The 24,384-nt window shown below is 43.0% G+C and overlaps 1 protein-coding gene across 1 annotated transcript in view; it reads left to right on the top strand.

Annotated features, from left to right (window-relative positions):
* LOC308305985 (ryanodine receptor 3) overlaps positions 1–24,384 on the top strand; it is a gene marked incomplete at its 5' end in the record, with an annotated part of 342,849 nt that overhangs the window by 63,661 nt on the left and 254,804 nt on the right. The window contains 6 exons of the mRNA XM_080750884.1: positions 10,305–10,379; positions 10,947–11,025; positions 13,299–13,411; positions 18,319–18,418; positions 20,206–20,299; positions 24,077–24,151. Coding sequence (XP_080607010.1) covers positions 10,305–10,379; positions 10,947–11,025; positions 13,299–13,411; positions 18,319–18,418; positions 20,206–20,299; positions 24,077–24,151 — 536 coding nt within the window. The remainder of the gene's footprint in view (positions 1–10,304; positions 10,380–10,946; positions 11,026–13,298; positions 13,412–18,318; positions 18,419–20,205; positions 20,300–24,076; positions 24,152–24,384) is intronic.

Here is a 24,384-nt window from a genome sequence, read left to right as displayed (position 1 = left end):
CGGCATCGTTTGTGTTTTTTCAGGGCCGGGGTCGTGCTGCACGGCCCCCAATTCCTTAACTGATTTTAGACTAGGAATGCATTATTATTACACATTACTTTAACCATTATGCCATGCTTTAACTATTGAAAAACAGCAGATATGCAAGCTCACAGCGCGGCACCGAGTGCCGCGCTGCGAGCTTGTAGATCTGCTATTTTAGAAAAAATCCTTCTAAGGTTTTTTTAAAAACTGATCTTTCTACAGTCAGTGGTGCTCAAACCTTTTGATGTCAAGGACCCACCATGTAATTGGCCACGGACCCCCCATCTCAAAATATTTAGCTCCGGGGACCCTCAGAAGCAAATATTTGAGTTACAAATGTTAGCTTTAAAAAATACTTATAGGCCTATTCACTACTTTTCAAAAAAAATAGCAGATCTGCAAGCTCACAGCGCGGCACCAGTGCCGCGCTGTGAGCATAAAAGAATGGTTAAAATAATAATGCGTTTCCAGTCTAAACGGGTTAAGATAAAGCGACTCGTTTGTCACACAGTATCTTGTTCTCGTCCGTAATGGCTGGATGCTGGGGAGGAGGACGAGGCAAATAGATCAGTATAAGGGAGGCGTCAGGGGTGACTCCGTGCTGAAGTCCCAGACATTAATGGAGATCAAGGGATATTATTTACGATCACGCATTTCCTAAGCATGATTTAGTCCGAGAAGCCTCACCACGTCTCAGTGGGTTGACAGTCTTTTTCAGCACTGGGGCCAGCTCTCCCCTTTCATGCCAAACTGCTAATGACGGGCGAGAATTTCCATAAATCCCCAGCTGTCGAGGCCTCTTATTCATCGACTTGACTTGTCAGATAAATGGACTCGTGGCCACACTGGACTCCCGGTTGCAGCGAGAACGACTAAATCAAAGCCCATTGGTTCCGCCGGCGCTGTGGAGACTGTAGTGTGTACACTGCCCGCTGGCAAAGGGATTATGAAGAAGCTGCTGCAGAGGCAGGCAGGTTGCTTCGAGATATCGTCCTTGTCGTGGTGGAAACCTTGTATGTCCAAAACCGTTCCGTTTTGCATTTATCATTTTAAAAATGACTTAAACTAGTGAAAACAGACGATCTACAAGCGTGCGAGGCGTTGTGTGCTTGTAGATCGGCTGTTTTCACTACTTCTGTGCGACGGCCTTGTGTGATGAAGCAGTGCTTCGTCATACAAATCTGAAACTTGGAGATACGAGGTTTCTGCCCGACAGTGACGATATCAAACGCTAAATTAAAGCTGAAGAAGACATTTTTTAAACGCTTGTCCATTCACGCAACTCTTGCATCAGCACCATTTTTGGGACGTAACCCCATTTGAAGAAAAAAAAAGGAAAATCATTAAATGCTGCAATCTACTTAATGCAAAACTTAATGTTGTAAATGTCTTTGCGTAATGTGAGCTTTATATACCATTTCTTGGCAAACGCAGTAACATAAGGTTTGCCAAGAAATGGTATAGCCAAGCAGAATAAAGGCTTTTTAAACTTGAATTTTGGAGATTGAGTGCCTTGGAGTGTTTTGGTCCATTACTCTTCTCTGGAAACCCCCCCATTTAGTAGTGCTGTCACGATTATTGCATAATCGCCTAATCACAATTCTTCTTCTTTGCATAAACATCAATCATTTCCATGTTAAAAATGTTCTTTTCCCCCAAAATTCGAAAACAGTGGAGATAGAAGATCTACAGGCTCAAAACGCATCACGTTTATCGCAATTATTTGAGCGACAATTAATCGTTAAGTAAAATGTCATAATCATGATTCGTGACAGCCCTACCCTCTGTAGCCTGGTTACCACCCTGTGGTGTAGTGTGGTCTGGAGCCTCACAATTGAGAATCCATTTCCACCAGCCACCAGAAAGGGTTAGCCAATCAGGGCTGTAGGCTGTGTGGGCACAAAAACATTCCCCCCTCCCCCTCCCCTCTATGACAGACTTCAAACAGGTCTGAAGTTTCATTGATTAGAGGGAACACTAACGAGGTCTTGACACTTGTATGGCCCAATCAATTACCTTATTGTACAACCCCTTTGAAGTTCAAAAGGAGCAATTAAGAGCTCACCAGGCTTTCAGAAATGGAATCTCTCCCTGCAACCCCAGACTCTCTTCCCAAAACGAAGTGTGTGATAGAGGCTGGCACCGCCAGGCTATACCCTCTGGTCATTCATTTGTATGGCCAGTGGGGATATTGTTGTATCTCTGCTTCTGGTCAGACTTATTTTTCATAGGCTACACACGGAAATGTAGACTGTTCTGTTTGATAATGTAAAATGTAACTCAAAATGTATGTTGACTGCATTAACCCTGCCGTCTATATGTTGGGGTAATGTGTCGCAATGTCTCAAAATGCAAAAAATGGAATTCCATTATTTTGCATATCTACAAGCTCTCAAACGTCACCTTGTGATGCATTGTGAGCTTGTTGCTCGCCTATTCTCACGACAGTATGTCATATGACTAAAGGCCCATTCCCACTGGGCCAGATAACAGGAAAAAAAATCTCTTTCTCCAGATTAAAAAAAAAAATTTTTTGTATCTGTTATCTGGCCCAGTGGGAATGGGCCTTTACTATGTTTTATAGGTAAATAAGTAAATGTCCTACCCTATATTTTCCTTTTATTACAAATTGAACTTTGTGGACACAAACCCCACCACACAATTGCACATCAAGACAGCATTACTTTTTTCTTTCCACAATAACGCAAAGCTCATTGTGAGTCTTAGGGTTTAAATATATCTTATCGTCGTTGTCGGGTGGAAACCTCATATCTCCAAGTTTCAAATGTGTACGTTCTTTTGCAAAGTAAAGCCCTTCATCATACAAGGCCGTCGCACAAAAGTAGAAAACAGCCGATCTACAAGCACACAACGCCTGCAAAACGAATGGTTTTGGACATACAGGTATAGGCCTACAAGGTTTTCACCCGACAATGACGTTATAATCCTTCCTTTAACCTCCCGTACCACGACAGTGAGCCTTGTTGTGGCTCTGAAGAGGCATGGATGACGACTTGACGAGCCATCTTAAACGCGTGACTTCAGTGCATTCTCTTTAGCTCACGTTTTTATCTGTTTCCAATACCTGCTCGCCTATTCATCATTCCTCGTCCGCGCCTGAAATGTCACGGGAGGGAGCGCTGTTAAAGGGGAAATGGAGGATGACCGCGTCTCGAGTCCGAAAGCAACCGCGATCAATATGCCTTTGAACAGATGAGCTTATCAATAGACGCCGGCTGGAGCGAGAGAGAGAGAGAGAGAGAGGGAGAGGGAGAGGGAGAGGGAGAGGGAGAGAGAGAGAGAGGGAGAGAGGGAGAGAGAGGGGGGGGGGAGAGAGGGAGAGAGAGAATGGGAGAAACAGAACCAACAAGGACTGTGACAGATAACATGCTAAGGGCCACAGTTAGAGAGATATCAGATCCCATTATGCTCTGCATCCAAATGTAACTCTGTGTGAAGATAACCTTTATTATACAACAGGTAGTTTACGACGAAGCAATCTCATTGGTTGAAATGGTTCTCTACCCGTACAAATAATGAGCACTACTGCACGGTCTCATCAAACAAAGATTTAAGCTGTGCTGGTTGAGAAAGGCTGAAGAACTCCCTCTCCCCACACTACGTTGACGTGTTTTTTTTTTAATTTATTTTTTAAGTGCAACTGTTGTATAATCGCAATATTACACTCGAGGGTCTGCCTTATCATGGTTATTTGCACTTCAGCCCTGCCTACGGAACTCGCCTTCGGCTTGTTCCTGCAGCAAGGCTGGCATGCAACAAATGTTAATTAATCACCTAGAGAGGGACCCATCCATTAGCCCAAAATTCAGGCTCACAACATGTCACGTTGAGACAAGTACATTTACTTACAGTATCTAAGTAAATGTACTTAGTTACTTTCTGCCAGGAAATGTACCCCTGCACCACCAGAGGTCCCCCACTCCGTTTATTTCATGGACCCCCAGCCTTAAGAGCCTTTTATGACCCATGAAAACATGTCCGCGACCCAAACATGGGTCCCAACAGCGAACGGGGGGCTATGCTCCTCCCGTTCAAGGTTCAACACCTACCACTGACTGTCACCGCCGCCCAGCCTGTATAGGAGTCTACTCAGCGACAGATATCTTCCTCACCACCACCTCCTCTCTTCTCTCCCAAACACGGCCAATTTCAGGGACGTGCAGAGAATGTTAGAGAGGCAGGAGCTGACATTTCTATAAGGGCGCCTTTTGGTGAAAATATCAAAAATAGCCGACCTCCAAGCTCACAACGCGGCGCAGCGCGGCGCGTTGTGAGCTTTTTGTGAGCCAATTTGTATTCACAGAGTCATTCGGCGAAGCTGGATGCACCGCCGCGATGGATTCTTCTAACCCCTTGACTCCACAGCGCTGGACAGATACTTTACCCCTGCGCCGCCGCCACCCGAGCGCCTGTTTATCCATTTATAACTCTGAGAGTAAGGAAAGTAAGGAAATAGCCGGCACACAACGAATGTCCTTTTCACATGTCCTTTATTTACCTCTCGCGGTATGTCTCTGTCCGTGAGAGGTAAATAAAAAACTATATGTGGAAAGGACATTCATTGTGTGCTGACAGTTTCCTTATACTTGCAGTGACATTGTTGAGCAGTGCAGGCGCGCACCTTAAGGCTTTTTTCATTAAACCCGGAGTGCTCCGGGTGTTCTGCTTTGCAGTTATTCCTCTGAACTCTGACAGCAAACAAATGACAAAATGAAACACACATTTGTATTCTCTCAGAGTTAAATTAACACTGAGGGTTTTACTGCACTATGGTCTATTATTGTCTTGTGGGAGATTGATTGGCTTATATGGGAGTCCATCACGACTTCAGGGGACTGTTCTGTGGTGACTGCAGCTTGATGTGCCTCTGTCTGTGTGTCTGTGCTCCTCAGCCTGGAGCATCTCTACTGTCTGCTGCAGGCACGTGCACACACAGACATCAAAGGGGGCTTGAGCCCCTGCCCTTTTATCCCTCTGTAAAAAAAAGTGCCCTTTCCAGACCATAAATGCAGAAATGCAAATGCCCTCTTTCCATGCCATTATCTGAAAGCACCATTCAAGAGACTTGTGCAAACTCTCCTGAACTTGAATACAACATCTTATGTTGAAGGATTTGCCCTCTCTGTGTAGAAATCCACATCTCTAGTATGACTTAATTGTATTAGTGTGGTTACCCAACAGGGCAACACACTGTAGTCCTGGGGAAACTTTATTTTTCTAGATAAACTTATTGGCGGGGCCGGATTCGTCGTATTCCTTCAGCAAGGAGGAATACGACGAATCCGGCCCCGCCATCGTCCACCGCAAATGCTTATTCTTGAGTTTACTTCACTGCCTCTAGGTGGCATAGTTTGTCTATTCTTCTTCAATGCTAGTACCTCCCTGTCTCCAGGGGCGCTGTGTATATTGTTGTGCTGCAGCTTATGCTACAGGAAGTACCTAGTATTTCCTCATTCACCTCAAGGAAGGTTAGGCAGGAACAGACAACACCCGGAAGTTGGCACACCATAGGACGCCGCCATGACACTTTTGGGTGGCGGAAGTGACGAAGTGCTCATAGACGCTAATGTTATTTTGGGTGGCACTTCCGCCACGCAAAGTGTCATGGCGGATGGCCATGGAGCCTAAAATGACGTTGGTGACTGTTCTTGCTGAGACCTTCTTTGATTCACCTGCAAGCAACACAAGAAGCAGCATGTCTGAGAGTTCTCTGAAGTTGCATCCAAAGCCATCTATTGGTTTCTAGCCCTTTGAGTGGCAAAATGAGTAAGTGGAGTTGTTATTTAGCATTGTGACTTTGTAAATTGTGACATATTTGTACATGTGTGTAAACTTTATTGCCATGCTTGACAGTGGTGCAAAATCAGGCTTGGGCCTACTGCTGAAGTTTTGTTATGTGGGTAACCAGTTTAATTATTTCTTACCTGTACCCGCTGTTTACTTTATAGTTGAATCAATTACTTGCTTCATAACCTGAAAATACCTACCTCCTGTTTGGTCTATGCTTAACTGTCAATACTTACCTTGTTAATCCTGCCTGTAAAAGCTGTTTGTATTTGTATGTTAATATGCCCATATCTGTATTTGTGTTACAGTTTCACACTTTCTTGTAATAAAACCTAGTCCATGTACAACACCTGCCTGTTCCTTGGAGGGGAATTACAAGGGAGAGTTTAGCTGGCTGTGATTGCCCATTATACGACACAGAGTCACATTGGGTGTAGTCTCGCGTGGCCAGACTGTTGCCTCCGCGATTTGCAAATGCTCCCGGCATACAGTCTGGGGCACGGAAATAGATACGATGAGTGTGCGATAAAGCGGCTGTGACGCAACCTCTCCCTTGGTGCAGTAGCAATAACAAGTCCTACTGGAAGCTTTATGTATCTTTTCAAAAAAAATTGGGGTGTTATTTTGTCTTTCTCTGGTGTTACTTCCATGATGTTTTCAAATGTTTTCTTAAAATATACACCCATTACAAGAATATGCCGCTCGAATGACTCTATCTGGGACGTGCTATTTTTCCAATGGGACTACCAGGGGACTACAGTTCCGTGCAGCACTGGCTTCCGATACTCGCCGTTCGGGAGCTGCCATTCCAGACTCTATATAGCATTCCGAGATTGTGGAATAGTTGTCTGGCTACGCGAGACTACATTGGGTGTAAGTGTAACAGCACAGTTAGCTTGCTGCAGAATATAGTCACAGCAACCACACAACCGCAATTTCCAATTGCATCTTTCTAGTTTAGTTCAGTGTGAGCTTGGAGGTCGGCTATTTTTTGATATTTCCACCAAACGGCCCTTTGAGACATTCCAGCCCCTGCCTCTCTAACATTCTCTGCACGTCCCTGGCCTGTAGCATCTCTACTGTCTGCTGAACACAAATCACCGGGCGGGCCCATTGTTGTAACACAAAAGAAACAGGGGTTGCATCGCAAGATGGAAACTGCCTGGAGCCGTCATGCAGAATAATACAATAAAGTGTTATGCAATGCAATCTCTTTCAGAAGCCTATGCTGTAGGTCAGAAACTGCTTATTTAATGTGACAGTCATCAGCCTTCATTAGTGTTCTGTGAAGTGTTCTGTACCGTGGCTTAGTATCTATGCCTTTATAGTTCTCTATATTTATTGTGATCATAGCTGGGATAGTTAATGAAATCAAATAATGTAAAATAAAATATTGCAATATTTATTTGAGTGAATACCTTTATATTGAAATTGTTGGAGTGACTATTGGTGCTTGCACAAAATATTTACACATTTCTTTTTTTTTAATAAATAACTACCAGTAATGCCTATATAATAACATTAGGTAGGTACTAAAGGCAAATAATAGAACAGCTAGGACAGTCAGGAAAGTTCTGGAAATTACATCACTTAAAGCGGCACTATCTAACTTCCTTTTTATGAATAAAATAACAATCGTAATTTTGTTAAATCTGTATGGTAGAGTAATACAATATAACTTAGACCAGGGGTCTTCAATAGGGGGTCCGGGACCCCTAGGAGGTCCTCAGAGTTAATACAGGGGGTCCTCCAAATCTTTGTGTGATAGAAACTTTTTTTCCCCTCCTTTTTTATATTAACCACTTGAAACCTACCGTCCATATTCAGAGAACTTTTTAGCCAAAAATAGCAGATCTACTGCGCGAGGCGTTGTGAGCTTGTAGATCGGCTATTTTCTGCAAAGACCTTTGGTGTATAGAGGAAAAAGAGCAGAGTCAAAGGTCATGTCTCACCTAGACACAGGATCTGACACAAAGTTTGACCTGATTCAATTTATCCCCTGAGTAAGCAGGCCGGCTCTATTAGCTCAATGGTTCGAATCTTGGGTAGAACAGGAAAGTTACATAGCTTTAACTGTAAAGCAGCCTTTTAAAACCGTGAAGAAACACTGTATTCAATATTATGATGTTGGTCACAATATCAATACTAGAAAGCGTGGTATGGTTGTCATGACGCAAATTTTGCAAGTGAATTTCGTCTTACCATTAGAATTTTCCCCATTCAAGTCAATGGGGAAAATTCATTCACTAATAAATGAATGGCCTTATATGGAGTCCTTGTCCCTTTTATGCCCATATATGGAGATTCCTGATGTCATCTTATATTAAGCCCATATCTTGGAAAGCCCATATATGACATACTGTGTCAGTTTCATGTGGTCTTTGATGTCAGACATCTACTTTATGATGTCAGCCATCTCCATATGTGGGCAAAGTTACATTTATAATTAAAGTCGATGGAGAAAATTAACGTATCACTTAGCAAAATAGTACGCATGAGTGTTTACTTAGGAGACGATGGAAGATGGAATAACGTCAGACTACTACTAAGTACTATAGTCTGGTTGCTCTGCAGGGGCAGTCAGCACTACAAGGATAATGCAATGTCAAATATAATACATACGCAGTGGGAGGTCACATAGTTTTTTTCCCCAGCACTTCTCCAAACGATAATTTTACAGAACAGCTTCTATGATATTACCTAATAAATGTGAGAGCAAACAGAAGGAGAGGAAGAGGCATCTGTGTCATTTTAGACAGATCTACAAGCTTACACATACTTTTGAAAAAATCTTGAGAAAGTGTGAGAAGTATGAGCTGGTTCAGAAGGCATTGCATAGAACAGGGTTAACCCTGAACATTACAGCTAGCGGGTCCATTTGGTCACATTTGTAGGGATGGGACGATATGAAAATGTCATGTCACGATTATTGTGACCAAAGAAATTGTGATTTATGAAATTATCGCGATAATCGAAATACCCCCAACATCCATTATCCTGGGGCAGAGCATTTGCCAAAAAAGTAGCAGATCTACAAGCGTTGCGGCGCGTTGTGAGCTTGTAGATCGGCTATTTTTGGGCAAAGAGATTTGGTAGAGAGTGAAAAAAAAATTCCAGGTCTGTTTTACCCATTATAGTGGGTTTAAATGGCTCGGCAAACAAAAGGTGAATATATCCCAGTGCATGACGATGATAATTTCACGATAAATTAAATCTCCACGATACGATTATTTTAAGTGTTTTTTTTTATAAAGATATGCGATAATAACGATTATCGTCCCATCCCTAGCTCTGAGCTTACAAATGGATAAATGAACACTACTGTGTACCCTGGAGGTCATCAGAGAGGCACGGTGCAGATTAAGTGTAACGTCACTCTTTCTTATCCTCTTACCGCATCCTAGAAGCTCATACGGAAGGTGAGTAATGACGCTGGGTTGCCTGTCGGGACAGCGGCAGCACCAACAAACCGCTAGAAACAAGCAACCTGAACCCACCACCACCCCAACCCACTGCCACAAGTCAAGAGTGATCACAACACTCTTGCTCTCCCCCCGTGTGCATCCCTATAGTCCAGTAGCGATATCATTTTCTCTCCCTGCTTGCATCTTCGTTCCTTGACCCTCCTGGGTATGAGGGATAAGTATGAGGGGATTTACGCAGGTAAAACCTTCCCATATTCAATGTTTTTCACGCAGTGCTGATGCCGCAAAGGAATCGGTCCTCACTAATGTTCACACGGCATTAGAGAGTCACGGTGGAATCGCATATCATTAAAAGCCAGCATTCCGGTTTCTCCTTGGGGAGTGGCGGTGATGATGATTATGATGATGATGGCCACGTTTGTTTCATTCATAGGTAACTGGAGATGTCTCCCCCTGTCACTCATGACTAACAAGGCTAGTAGTTCATTAAACCAGTGGTTCTCAACCTGTGGGTCGGGACCCCCAGGGGGTGTCCCCAAATTATTTTGCGGGGTCCCCAGATGATTAACTTAATGTGAAACACTGTTTTCTCACTCAACAGTAAACAAACCAACATACATTTCCCAGTTCAAATATGATTATTTTGGGGGTCGCGGCCTGAAAAGGTTGAGAACCACTGCATTAAATGACCTTGTGGCACGTGAAAAGAGTGACAAATTTGCTACTGAAAAATAAATTTTACATGTTTTTTTCCCGAGCTACACGGTCATTCGATGAAGTATAAATTAGCTTTCAGACTGCATGCGTTCGACGCGGGACAGGAGGTGAGCTCGCGAAAAAGGACAGACTCAGAGATCTGTGTGTCCGTGTCGAGAGGTGATCGTCGACGGGTCACGGGTTCCTCCGTCCTCCCGCGAGGTCGTCGACATGAAGAGTCGGAGCTCCGACGCTGGTGGACGTCAGATGGAGACTCCGGGGCTTTACATAAACTGTAACTGTATGTGTGTGTGTGTTGTTGTGTTGATGTTGTTGTCGTCCGTGTAATAGGCAGCGCATGGAGGTGGACACAGGACCCTTCTGTATGGACACGCCATCCTCCTGCGCCATTCCTTCAGCTCCATGGTGAGAGAGTGATGTTCCAACAACGCAAAGTTCTCTCAGCTTCGTTTGATTGTCTTGTATCGGATATCGGAGCTTCTCCTGAAGCTTACTAGCCCTGAAACATGATGTATGACACGATCGTCATGCTTCCACCTCAACCTTGTTTGGAGTGGGGTAGCCAATTTGCCACGGCAGGCTAAACAAGCGTTCACATTTCAAAAATAAAGTGCTTCCTCAAGGCTCATGTGTGTCAGAATACGCGCCACTCAACCTGATTTACGTGCCGTTTCCGTATTGTTTAATAAAAAGCATTTTAATACGATTGTTTTAGTACACAGTAGCTGTACACAGTAGCTGACCTACGAGAAAGTACACAGTAGCTGACCTACGAGCTCATATCTGCTATCTTTGTTGTGCGACACTATCGTGCAATGGAGCATAAATCGGGCAAAGGCTAATGGTGCAACTCCCCCTAACACTGGTACTGTAGATTGAAAGGCCAATGTTTGATGTGTGTGTGTGTGTGTGTGTGTGTGTGTGTGTGTGTGTGTGTTTGATGTGTGTGTTTGATGTGTGCGTGTGCCACAGTATCTGACCTGTTTGAAGACGTCGAGGTCACAGACGGATAAGCTATCGTTTGATGTGGGCCTGCAGGAGGATTCAACAGGTACACTTTCATCTGTCTCTCTCTCTCTCTCTCTCTCTCTCTCTCTCTCTTTCTCTCTCTCTCTCTCTCTCTCTGTCTCTCTCTCTCTCTCTCTCTCTCTCTCTCTCTCTCTCTCTCTCTCTCTCTCTCTCTTCTCTCTCTCTCTCTCTCTCTCTCTGTCTCTCTCTCTCTCTCTCTCTCTCTCTCTCTCTCTCTCTCTCTCTCTCTCTATTTTGTTATCTGTGGTTGATTGTAGGGCTGTCACGATTATGACATTTCACATGACGATTAATTGTCACTCAAATAATTGCGATTAATGATTTAATTGTGTCTTTGTTGTTGACAATCACATTTCTGTTTGGCTCACAACGCGTCGCGACGCGTTGTGAGCTTGTAGATCGGCTATTTCCACTATTTCTTTTTACATTTTTCAACTTGGAGACGATTATGACGATTATGAAAAACAATCGCGATTATGTCAAATAATTGCGATTAGGCGATTATGTAATAATTGTGACAGCCCTAGTTGATTGGTCCGAGATGTTCACGGCTCATCATGAAATGCGTGCTTGCTCCCTTAATCCATCCGTTACATTCTGTACCTCTCTCTCCCAGTCATCAATGTGTCTGTACAGTACATGGACAAAGGTATCCGTGGCAAGACCTGGCCGTGTCCAATGATAATGAATTTTATTTGTATAGCACTTTTCCCAACAAAGTTACCAAGTGCTTCACAGAACTTGGTTAAAAACAACAACGTACGCCAAAACAGAAACAAAGCATACATATCAATATAAAAGAGTGTGTACTATCCTAAAGTGTACTATCACAAAACACTTCTTAACACAATTATGAGAAACAAACATGGTGTAAAGGTATGGGTATGGAGGGGTACATAATGTTGTCATTTTGATCATAAGACCCAATTACTCAATATCAGTCTCCAGGTTTTCTTCAGAATACGAGTCCACTGGTTCTCTACAATATATATATATATATATATATATATATATATATTTTTTTTTCCCCCATGATTTTGCAACCCATTTTCACCCAGTGCCAATTGCCTATGTAATCCTGGGCTCTGCTCTCCCTCTGCCGTGCCTGGGGGGACAACGGACTGACCTCATGCTTCCTTCAATGCATGAGTAGTCCAAGTTGTTTCTTTTCACCTGACAGGGGGGATTTCCCCGGGATGGACGTAGCGCATGGAAGGAACACGTTATTCCAACCAGTTCCTTTCCCCTCCATCAAGCGCCCTGGCTGGCCAGGGGGAGGCATTATTGAGACCAGGATTACTGCATGTTTTTATGAGGGTATCAACCCTAGGAGACACGGGGAGAACATGCAAACTCCACACAGAAAGGCCCTATCGCCGACCCCACCTAGGGTGTGGGCACTGATGACGCGGAGGAAGAAACACGCCCCCATCACCCACAGCTTCCCCTGGCGGGAATCAAACCCAGGACCTTCTAGCTGTGAGGCGAAGCGCTAACCACTGCGCCACCGTGCCCCTCTACAATATTTTCTGATGATAACACTCTTCACATATTATCTGATGATGGGAGAGTTCTCTGTGATACCGTATGTTAATATTCCCTGCAGACCACTTGGACACTGTAGTGTAGATAGAGGCATTTCCGTCAGCGGGGACGTCTAACCACATATCTCCAAATCACACGGTTGTTGTTTATTAGGGTCCCCTTCCCCTGATGAGCTGCAGCTCTCATTTGCATTATTATTCATTTCATATCCGCTTCAGTATGACTTCTGCTTGTTGCTATGGTTTTTCCAAGTGTTTATTAGCATTTGTCTCAAAAAATAGCGTGACGAGGGGTATGTATTGTCATTTCAGAGTAAATTGTCACTGTCGTAGAAACCTTGTATCTCCAAGTTTCAAATTTGCACGTTTTTAGTAAAGCAAAGCCCTGCTTCATCATTCAAGGCTGTTGCACAAAACTAGAAAAATAGCAGATAGCAAATCTACAAGCTATTTTGTAATCTGCTATAGAAAAATAGCAGATCTACAAGCACACAACACCTCACGATGCAAGGCGTTGTGTGCTTGTAGATCAGCTATTTTCACTACTTTAAACCATTTTTAAAATGATAAATACAAACCGCACGGTTTTGGACATAGAAGGTTTCCACCCGACAACGACGAAATGCTATGCTCTCCAGTAATTAGCGGAGCGTGTGTGTGTGTGTGTGTGTGCGTGTGTGTGCGTGTGTGTGTGTGTGTGTGTGTGTGTGTGTGTGTGTGTGTGTGTGTGTGTATGTGTGTGTGACTGTAGGTGAGGCCTGCTGGTGGACCATCCACCCGGCCTCCAAACAGAGGTCAGAAGGAGAGAAGGTGCGCATCGGTGATGACCTCATCCTCGTCAGTGTTTCCTCGGAACGATACCTCGTGAGTAACTCCACTTGTCTTCCATTTACGTCTTTGAATTTCATTTGTGTGTGCGTGTGCGTGTGCGTGCGTGTGCGTGTGCGTGTGCGTGTGCGTGTGCGCGTGCGTGTGTGTGTGTGTGTGTGTGTGTGCTGTGCGCGCGTTCACACTGAATTTGATGGGAATTGCAAACAATGCCTCCACCCCCCTCTGTAAATAAAACATGTAAGGTGTTTTTCCATTTCATTACTTTTAGTTACATGGAGCAATTATAATGTATTAATATGCTCAATAGCCAGGGATCCTTTTTAGCAAAAACAATGTCAAGCAACGCAATTTCAAGTGACGCTGTTCTAGAGTATGACGGAGTATAACATAGAGCTTAAAGGACCTACACCATGAATTTTCACTTTTTCTATTTTAAAACCTTTTTTTGGGGTCCCACTGGCACCTTCTATCCTCACAAAGTCCTATTTCTGTACATTGTGTATTTCTCTGGTTTTGGGAAGACAGAGATGAAAAGCTTTCCACAGGTTCTCAGAACAGTGCTGTTCTGAGAGTTGACGCATGTGACGTCACACGCGTTTCCCGTTTTTTTTTTCAGAGTAAAAAAAAAAAAAAAAAATTCAAAATTTTTTTTTTTCAAAATTTTTTTTTTTCAAAAATTTTTTTTTCAAAACTTTTTTTTTCAAAAAAAAATTTTTTTTCAAAAAAAAAATATTTTTTTTTTTCAAAAACTGTCAAAAAGTTTTTTTTTTCAAAAAACTTTTTTTTTCAAAAAAGTTTTTTTTTCAAAAGTTTTTTTTTCAAAAAAGTTTTTTTTTCAAAAAAGTTTTTTTTTCAAAAAAGTTTTTTTTTCAAGTTTTTTTTTCAAAAAAGTTTTTCTTTCAAAAAGTTTTTTTCAAAAACTTTTTTTTTCAAAAAACTTTTTTTTCAAAACACTTTTTTTTCAAAAATCTTTTTTTTTCAAAAATCTTTTTTTTTTTTCAAAAAACTTCTTTTTTTCCTGGAAAAACCCCACTAGATGCGCCCCTGAGCAAACAGAGGCCGTTTTGGTATTGCAGCTGGAGAGCCTCATTATAGTAGAGCTAGAACAAACAAAAAGAATGGTCAGAGTGTTTGTTGAGGGTTAAAACCTGTCTAAGACTCAATTTTGAGCATATATTTATACAAAAAATATAGTTTTAAAAGCATGGTGTAGGCCCTTTAAGTGGCTGAAACAGCCTGGAGTAAAAAGAAAATCAACAACATTCCCTCTTCTAGATGACTGTGAGAATTCAGTCAATTACACTTAGCAGAAATCGGTCTTCATTGGCAGAATCCCCAGAGTGGAGGTTTCCAACAAATCTATTCTTTTTTTTTCTTTTCTTTTTTCCCCCCTTGAGGCAGCTGCCAAGTCGATATCCTCCTGCCACTTTTACTACATCTCTGCCGAAGCCTTTCCATTTGTTTTCATTACCACTCCCATTATTCCTAAACTCCCCAGTACTTATGACAGTCTATATACTATCATAATTGCATCGATAGACGCAGAAAGCTTTCAGCAACTTATCAGAGGTGGGAAAAGTACTAATTTTTTTTTACTTAAGTAAAAGTATCAATACTGTACTGTAGATGTACTCCGTTACAAGTAAATGTCCAGAATTCAAAATGTACTTGAGTAAAAGTATGAAAGTATTGGCATCAAAATGTACTTAAAGTACCAAAAGTAAAAAGTACAAAATGTTTGAAAATAGCAGATCTACAAGCTCACAACGCATTGCGATGCGACGTGTTGTGAGCTTGTAGATCGGCTATTTTCAAATACAGTACAGTACTAAATGTAAATGTACTTAGTTACTTTACACCACTGCCAACTTATCTAGCTTCCACCACTTTTTTGCAATGCCTTTTTGTTTTGCAATCTAGCCTATGCTCGTGATTCAACAGCAATGCAATTCAGCAACGCAGGCACCTTTCCATCATTTCTTTTCCTGCGTCTTGCTCGAGGGCACACTGTGGCTGCGTTATATAGATGAAACCTGTGACCTTTCGTTTAGGGGACATCTAACCTCTGCCTTAGCGTTGCACCGTAGCTCTGCTACGGTGTCAACGTTGCAGTTTTCTAAGTTTCCATTCTCGCTACGTTGGCCCGTCGGCTGCACATTCCAGCGCTGGGACATGTGTTCCCCGGCGACACATTTAGTGTGTGACAGCGGCCCCCGTTTTGGGTCACAGACCCCGTGGAGGTCCGCGGTGACCACTATCGTCTCACTGTTTGTCTTGAAGCCTGTTCCCTGCTGTCACCTGTACCACGATGATACGTGGAGACACGGGGAGCCCAAGGCTGGGAGTGGGACTGTGGGACTGTGGACGAGGGGGTAGGGACGAGGTATCACTGCCATAGATATTAGCTAGATACTGTATGTCTCTCTCAGACGGACACGGGCACGTGCACACATAGACATCAAAGGGTGCTTGAGCCCCTGCCCTTTTATCCGTCAGTAAAAAGTGCCCTCTCCAGACCATGAATGCAGTTCACATGCACTCTTTCCATGCCATTCATTGCCTTGTCCAAACTCTCCTGAACTTGAATACAGCGTCTTATGCTGAAAGAATGATTGATTACGTGTATGCTTAGTTCAGTGTAGTATCAAGCATGGAAAATAGGCGACCTCCAAGCTCACAACGCGTCGCAGCGCAACACGTTGTGAGCTTGGAGGTCTGTTATTTTCACTTATTTCCACCAAAAGTCCCTTTTTTAGAAGTTTCAGCCCCTGCCTCTCTAACATTCATGTCTGTCCAGGGACATGCAGATAATTTAGTTTAGTTTAGTTTAGTTTATTTGATCACTCACATTTTTACAAGTCATACATCCAATGACTAAGTGGATGTATGACTTGTAAAAATGTGAGTGATCAAATAAACTAAACTAAACTAAACTAAATTATCTGCATGTCCCTGGACAGACATGCACAATTGCACATACTCCGTAGCCTGGAAACCAGATGAATCTTTCAGTACAAAAAAGAAGAAAAAAAAGCCCTCAGTTACGCAGTATCATGCCAGGCTAAAAACTAAAATACTGTCAATCCAAGATCACTGCGGTTCCCGGCGGGACACCTCGGGGTAGTTGTCAGTCAGTTATCTGAGCTCTACCACATCATTAAACTTGGGGAAGCATCCAGATCGAGTCCCTGAAAGAAATCACCCTAGACAGTTTGTGACATTGAAGCAGAACACCGATGTCAGCCGGCCCAGTGCAACACAATCGGCTTCAGGTTAAAGACTCTGAATGCACCAACTGAGATTCCTGCAGTGTAGTGTCGCGCGGGACAGTTTCTCTTCTAAGTAACCCCCCCCCCCCCCCCCCCCCCCAATCCCCATCCCCCCTCATGTTTTGCCACTTGGCACCTTACCTTTCGGGTCCAATGCTGATGTTGTTGGTGCCCTTTTGGGTCAACCATGTTGATGCCAAATGTACTTTTACTTCTAGCCTATAGCCCAGCTTTGGCCATAGGCCACAAACAAGTGCTCTGCAGGCAAAGTACTAGATTCAACCATTTACTGCAACACATGGAATACAGTTAAACTTGGCATTTAAAGGGCTCCACGTTCGGAGATGTTCCCTGAACTTTGTACGCGCATGCCATGCCTGCTAAGCAAAACCAGGGAACTTTAAAGGAGCTATAGTCAACTTTTTCTTGAAAAACGGATGCTAAAATAAAAATAATGTTTCGAAAATATTTTATAAAAAAAATAAGCTTCATATATGTGTTTCAATTAAAAAATGACCACAAAAAGCGGAAAAATAATGATAAAATAATCATTTTGGCCCTTTGTTTACATTTACGGGCCCTGCAAATGTAAACAAAGGACCAAAATGATTATTTTATCATTATTTTTCCGCTTTTTGTGGTCATTTTTTAATTGAAACACATATATGAAGCTTATTTTTTTTATAAAATATTTTCGAAACATTATTTTTATTTTAGCATCCGTTTTTCAAGAAAAAGTTGACTATAGCTCCTTTAAGCAAAACTCCCCATAGATACAATAGTAATACGTTGACTTGAATCAGCAGACATAAAATCACAAGTATTTGAGTCCATGCCAGACTCTGATCAAAAGGTGGAGGCTGGGGTGGAGGAGGCAGCTAAGCAGCAGTGGATCCGAGGCTTCGGATCAAAGACAAGAAGAGCTATAGTGAATGCAAGCCGCATTTAAAGGAGCCTCCCTTACTAGGCTTCTGATTGGATTATGGCAGTGTGATGTAGGGCATTCCCCAAATATTAGAATATTCGAATATCAAAGTCACTATTCGACGTTGTTCACCGAAGTCGAATATTCTTTTTTTTCTTTTTCTTTTTTCTTTTTCTCCCTTAAAAATATATATAGTTTATAAAGCTTGGCTAGATAGGAAGTCATAAGAATGAGTTGTCAATGGCCCTGGTGGATGAATTTGTTAATGCTCTATACCAGGGCTCAAACCTTTTTAGGCTGTGACCCCTAAAATAAACATATTTGAACTGGGGACCCCCACCCTGACAAGCACTTGGAATTGTAGGTATTACATTTAATGTGACCCGGTTCCGCAAATAAATATTGTGAAAATAGCAGATCTACATGCTCACAACGCCTCACAACGCGAGGCGTTGTGAGCATGTAGATCGGCTATTTTCACAATGTTCGCCTCTTGCTTAATTAATATTTGACAGTTTGGCCAGTCCTGTAGAATATTCGACTATTCGAATACTTTGAGGTCGAAAAATAATTCGAATACTAAAAATCACTATTCATGAATGCTCTAGTGTGATGTAATGATCAGCAGATCTGTGAATGAGGAACGGATCTGACTGACAGCTGATTCCAAGCTGAGGCGGGCGAGACTCGCGTGTCCTGCATAAACTAACTAACGCTATGCTTCGTTTGATGTGTTTTTTTTCCAGCATCTGTCCATCTCCAACGGCAACATCCAGGTGGACGCCTCCTTCATGCAGACCCTGTGGAACGTCCATCCCACCTGCTCAGGCAGCAACGTGGAGCAGGGTGAGGAGCAGGGCTGTCACATTAGGACATTTTACATGACCATCAATTGTCACTCAAATAATTGCAGTCAAAGGTGATACACCATGAAATTTCACTTCTCCTATTTTAAAACCTTTTTTGGGGTCCCACTAGCACCTTCTATCCTCACAAAGTCCCATTTCAGACCGTTGTGTCTTTCTCTGGTTTTGGGAAGGTGGAGGTTAAAAGCATCCCACGGGTTCTCAAAACAGGCTGTCCAGATTTGCTGCCGACGATGACGTCATCGACGGCCGTTTTTGAAGATTATTTTTCAAAAGATTTGGGGGGGGGGGGGGGGCGCAGTTCAGGCCAAAGGTGGTACTGCAGCTGAAAATACTCTGAGAGCCATTCAAAAATGAGAGGCTCTCTATTCAGGAGTGGTAATTTAGCCTCAAACCTTTTGAAAAACGTTTTTGGGACATAAACATAAACATAAATACTTTTTAAATGCATGGTGTATCACCTTTAACGATTTAATTGTGTTTTTGTCGTTGACAATTACATTTCTGTTTGGCTGTCTTTGAAGTTGTACATGGCAGATATGACACATAATATAAATATACAAAGAAATTACTGACATATTTGACAACTTTATACTTAAAAAGAACATTGATAGTGGAAATAGCCAATCTACAAGCTTACAATGTGAGATTGCAGATCTGCTATTTCCACTATTGTTTTAAATGTTTGAAAATATATGAACATTTTTCGACATGGAAACGATTATGACAAAATAATTGCGTTTATGTCAAATAATTGCGATTAGACGATTACCGTAAATTCTCTAATAATGTCCTGTATTCAATAAAAAACGGACCTTCTTTAATTTCCGTGGTGCCAAAAACACTTACAAGCCGTCGTTCCAATATAAGCCTCTAGAGGGCGATGTTTACTATGGTACTGTGTGAGCAGCGTGACCTTAGCTCCTGACTCCAAACTACTTCCTGGTGCATTAGCATGACAACAACAACACATAACAGATGCTAGTTTAGCTATGATGTAGCCACCATGTTCAGAGTAGACATTACACTGGTCCAGGGACCCTGATACAATGCGTGACAAACACAAACCAGTGTGAAGGATATTTACTCAAAAGTGAGTGATTGAAATAAGACGTTTCTCTGTCTATTTTTGTCCTCCTCCTCCTCCTTCTGTCTGTCTGTCTGTCTGTCTGCATTGAAGTTTTGCTTTGACATTGGAATGTGTTCTTATTAAGTCACATCTGTATAATTTGCACTGTCCATGTGTTGTTAATGTCAGCTGTTATTTGCAGCTGCTGTTATTTGCAGCTGAACTTAAATGTTAAGTTAAAATGACCAGTGTCCACCTGTAACTTAATTTAATACAGTACTTGGTTTCAATAAATGAACCCAGTACATTGTGCTGGGTTCAAACTGACACAAAATATTGATTTATTCATTCTGATCTTTTTGAAAAATAGTAATATAGGCCTTCTCTCTTATACACGCCTCCTTCCAATAAAAGCCTGGTGCCCGCTACTCTTGAGACAAATAAAAGCCCGGGTTTCTATAAGAGAATTTACGGTATGTAATAATTGTGACAGGTCTAGTGAGGAGCAGGAGACCCTACATGAATATCCATTATATATTATTATAAAAATAGCAGCTCCTACGGGCTCACAAGGCGTCGCTTGTGAGCTCGTAGAAGCTGCTATTTTCACTATTAAATGGAGCTTAAAGCGGCACTATGTAACTTTGTTTTTCACGAATAAAAAAAAAACATTTTGCCCTTCCCACCTCACCCAACAGGCTACCTGCTGGGGGGTCACGTGATGCGTCTGTTCCACGGTCACGACGAGGTGCTGACCATCCCAGGATCTGAGCAGAGTGAAGAAGAACAGAGGTGATGATGATGATGATGATGATGATGATGATGATGATGATGATGATGATGATGATGATGTGCAGTGATTAATGGACATTTACGATTTTTCAAAAAATATAAAATAGCAGATGTACATAGTATAAGTTTTCAGCGTGGCACGAATTGAGGCGATGCGATGTGAGCTTACATTACTGCTATTTATGGATAGCCAACCTATAAAATTTGGATAAAGGGATTAAAATGATCGTGGTGCTGTGTTAACACAGGAACTCCCTAAACACATTCATAAAAGTAGCAAAATCACCACTTTAGGTCAACTCTCTCAGTCCTATGGGGAAGTTGTAGTATTTTCCATGCTCAGCTGTCTCTTCTTGTCTCACTAAAACAATGCTCCAAATCACTTACAGTATACCCCAACACCATGCTGAAAAACAGCAACAACAAAATACTGTTGAAATGGAACAATTTTCCAATAGCAAATGACTGTCAGTCCACAGTTACATGCATTCAACATCCATTATAGTATGGGTAGTAGTCAGTGACGTGCAGGGCCCCTGATTCAGCCCGGGAAAAAGAGTTGGAGAGGCCCTCATTGCGCGCTATAGAGAGAGATCTCTCTCGATAGCGCTGCTGCTACTCAAATATTTGCCATTTCAGATCATGACAAGTGACAAGCCAGAATTACTGTACATGAGTTATATTTTGTCGTTGTCGGGTGGAAACCTTGTATGTCCAAAACCGTTTGTTTTGTATTTATCATTTTAAAAATGATTTAAACTAGTGAAAACAGCCGATCTACAAGCACACAACGCCTCGCACCGCGAGGCGTTGTGTGCTTGTAGATCTGCTGTTTTCACTACTTTTGTGCAACGGCCTTGTATGATGAAGCAGGGCTTTGATTTGCGAAATAATTTATACATTTGAAACTTGGAGATACGAGGTTTCTGCCCGACAGTGACAATTTACTTTGTTGGCCGCCCAGCCCCCAAAATGGAACGAAGGCCGACATTTTATTTAATTTTTTTTCCTAATGGCCGGCCTGGACCGGCCGGGAATGAACCGGCCGTTCGGGAGTTGTCCCGCTTTTCCCAATGGCCAGCACGTCCCTGGTAGTAGTAGTAGAATTGTTAGTTAGGCCTGGCACACTGGCAACACTGTGTGTCATAGTGATGGCGACGTTGTGGCCCTGCTCTCTCAGTGACAGTATGGGACGATAATCGTTTATCGTGATAAAAAACACTCGCAGTAATCGTATCACAGGGATTTACATTTTCATGAATTTATCCTCCGTCATGCACCGGGATCAATTCAACTCTTATTTGCCGAGCTGCATAAACCTCTGTAATTGGTAAAACAACCCTGGAAATATCATACTTACTATCTTTTTTGTTTCACTCTCTACCAAATCGCTTTGCCAAAAAAATTGACGATCTACTGAGCTCACAACACAAGTTCTGCCCCAGGATGCTGGATGTTGCGGGTATTCTGATTATCGCGATAAAATCGCAAATTTCCCCGGTCGCAATAATCGCGACGTGACATTTTCAAATGGTCCCATGATCACTAGTGTAAAGCATGTGAATCATGGTTAACCTGTGAGTTACCCAGCCTGGCTCCCCCCCCCCCCTCCTCCCCCCCTCCCCACGAGGCCTGCAGGAAGAAGTTTTCCAGCCAGCGTGACACTGGGCTCTCCAGGGGGGGAGTGGGGGGGGGGGGGGGGGGGGGGGAGCCAAAATGGCCCCCTCCGTGCTATTTTTATCCACAGCTTCTCAGCACTAACACAGATACGGCTGAATAGGGTGTTAAGTGGGGCAAATCAGCGGGCGCGGGACGGGGCGCACGCGCACGCACGCACATGCGCACGTTTGTATTACTATGGACTTGTGAGGACGTCAGCATTTTAGCACAGGATTTTACGGCAGCTATTTTTTTACCAATATTTGTTCTCATTTTTTTTTTTTACCCAAACCCTGAAACCCAAAATAGCTGATATACAAACAGTGAGTCGCAGAGCGCGACACGTTGTGAGCTTGTGGAGCTGCTTTTTTGTGAATCGTCTGATTCATGACATACCAGCCTGCAACTTGACATAATCGTTTTAACCCATTTAGGCCTAAGTAGTCCCCCCAGGAATCAGCAGAGAAAAAGTCTTGATTCCGCGGAGAACAATCCTGATTCTGCATTGGGCTAAAAACAGCCCCAAAAGACGATGGTTTAGTGATGAGTCATCACCTTTCACAGTTGTATGGGGTCCATTTGTGGCACAAGGAATGAAAACACATGCTTGCAATGGATTCAGAATAATTAAAAACACCCAGTTAGACTCCTCACTTGCTACTTAAAGCATATTTTTTTGGGAGTCTTTTTTCCCCTTATAGTATAGTGTATAGTAAGTGAATGAGACCCAGAATTACCCTAGCTGTCAAACATTTTGCTAGGGATGTTGAATTTCAATCTTTGATAGATATGTTACTAGACACCTTTACGAACACATTGGTGAAGAAATCGTTTGGTAAGGAATTTATTCCCAGCTTTGACAGTTATTCTGATAACATTCCCTGACTATTGGTGGACGCCTCACAAGTACAGCAATACAAAAGTACACACACACAAACACACACACGCACGCGGGAAAAACCTGTCTTCCTCACAGAGTGCACGCACCTTTGACGGATAAACAGTCAGTCTATTTTTAGAACGTGGAAGAGGGGAGGGGAGGGGAGGGGAGGGGAGGGGAGCGCTGGTGGTGGTGGGGGGGATTAGACGCTCGCTGACTTGTTGGCTTTAGCTTCGCTCTCGCCCCGTCGCGTCCTTGAAATTTCGGAGGTTTGTTTTTTCCCCAGCGGGGGAAAGTAACGCCCTCCAGACTGTCAGCGTGAGCCATGAGCGATCCCTTTTATCTCTGCACCCAGTCATCATATCGCCGATAGACAGTGTAGAGCTGTGGTTATCTGGCCACGCGTCTCCCTTTTGATAGATGCGCTGAAACACGGGCCACGCTTCACTGTGTGAGTGTAGCTGTGCGTGTGTGTGTGCATGCGTGCGTGTGTGTGGGTATGTATTACTATACTTGTGAGCAGTGTTGCACTGGTGATTCAATAGGCTATATTTAAGCTTAGTACGGTGACGGCAGATGACAACGGCAAACCGGAAATGATCAGCGCTCGATAGATCAATTGACAGTTCATCGTTTGACAGCACAATCATCAGTGTATTTTGGATTCGTGTCAATTTGTGTTTTCAGATATTTAACCACTTGAACCGTCAATATTTATTCAAAGCTTTGTAAACATTTTCACGACTTTTCAAAAATAGCAGATCTACAAGCTCACAAGTGAGCTTGTATATCTGCACTCATAAAAATAGCCGTCCTAAAACGCTTGTCCTCGCAAATATAGTAATGCAAACGTGTGTGTGTGTGTGTGTGTGTGTGTGTGTGTGTGTGTGTGTGTGTGTGTGTGTGTGTGTGTGTGTGTGTGTGTGTGTGTGTGTGTGTGTGTGTGTGTGTGTGTGTGTGTGTGTGTGTGTGTGTGTGTGTGTGTGTGTGTGTGGGTGGGTGGGTGGGTGGGGGTGGGTGTGTTTGTGTGTGCGCACAGTGCGCATGCACATGTTCTCCTCCAAGCTAATACCCCAGTGACAAGGGGGAATACAAATACAAAGTGCAGTTATCCTTCTAAGTCAGAAAGAATGACCTTGACGATATCGGCGGGTTGTGAGGCAGGCAGAAAAAGAGAGAGAGAGAGAAAAGATCTAGTGAATCACGACCACCCACTCATCCTCCTCTGGTGTCCCCAGGATAGTGAACTATGAGACGGGTAAAGCCGGTGCCAAGGCCAGGTCCCTGTGGAGACTGGAGCCTCTGCGTATCAGGTGGGTTGATCTGTTGTCCAGCCCCCTCGTCTGTCTCTCTCCCACTCTATTCGATCTGTTCATTCATTCTTCTTCTTTTTCCTATTCATCCTATATACCAGTGTTTCTATATACCAAATGGGGGTACGTGTACCCCTAGGGGTACGCGGGGGTACTGCAGGGGGTACGTGAGAAAAACTAGAAAATGGGAATATGTTACTGTTTATGTTAATTACATCAATTACTTGACTAGT

Source organism: Nannobrachium achirus (genome assembly GCF_963921795.1).
Source record: "Nannobrachium achirus genome assembly, chromosome: 20".
NCBI lineage: Eukaryota > Metazoa > Chordata > Actinopteri > Myctophiformes > Myctophidae > Nannobrachium > Nannobrachium achirus.
This window is presented reverse-complemented; position numbering and strand designations above follow the sequence as displayed.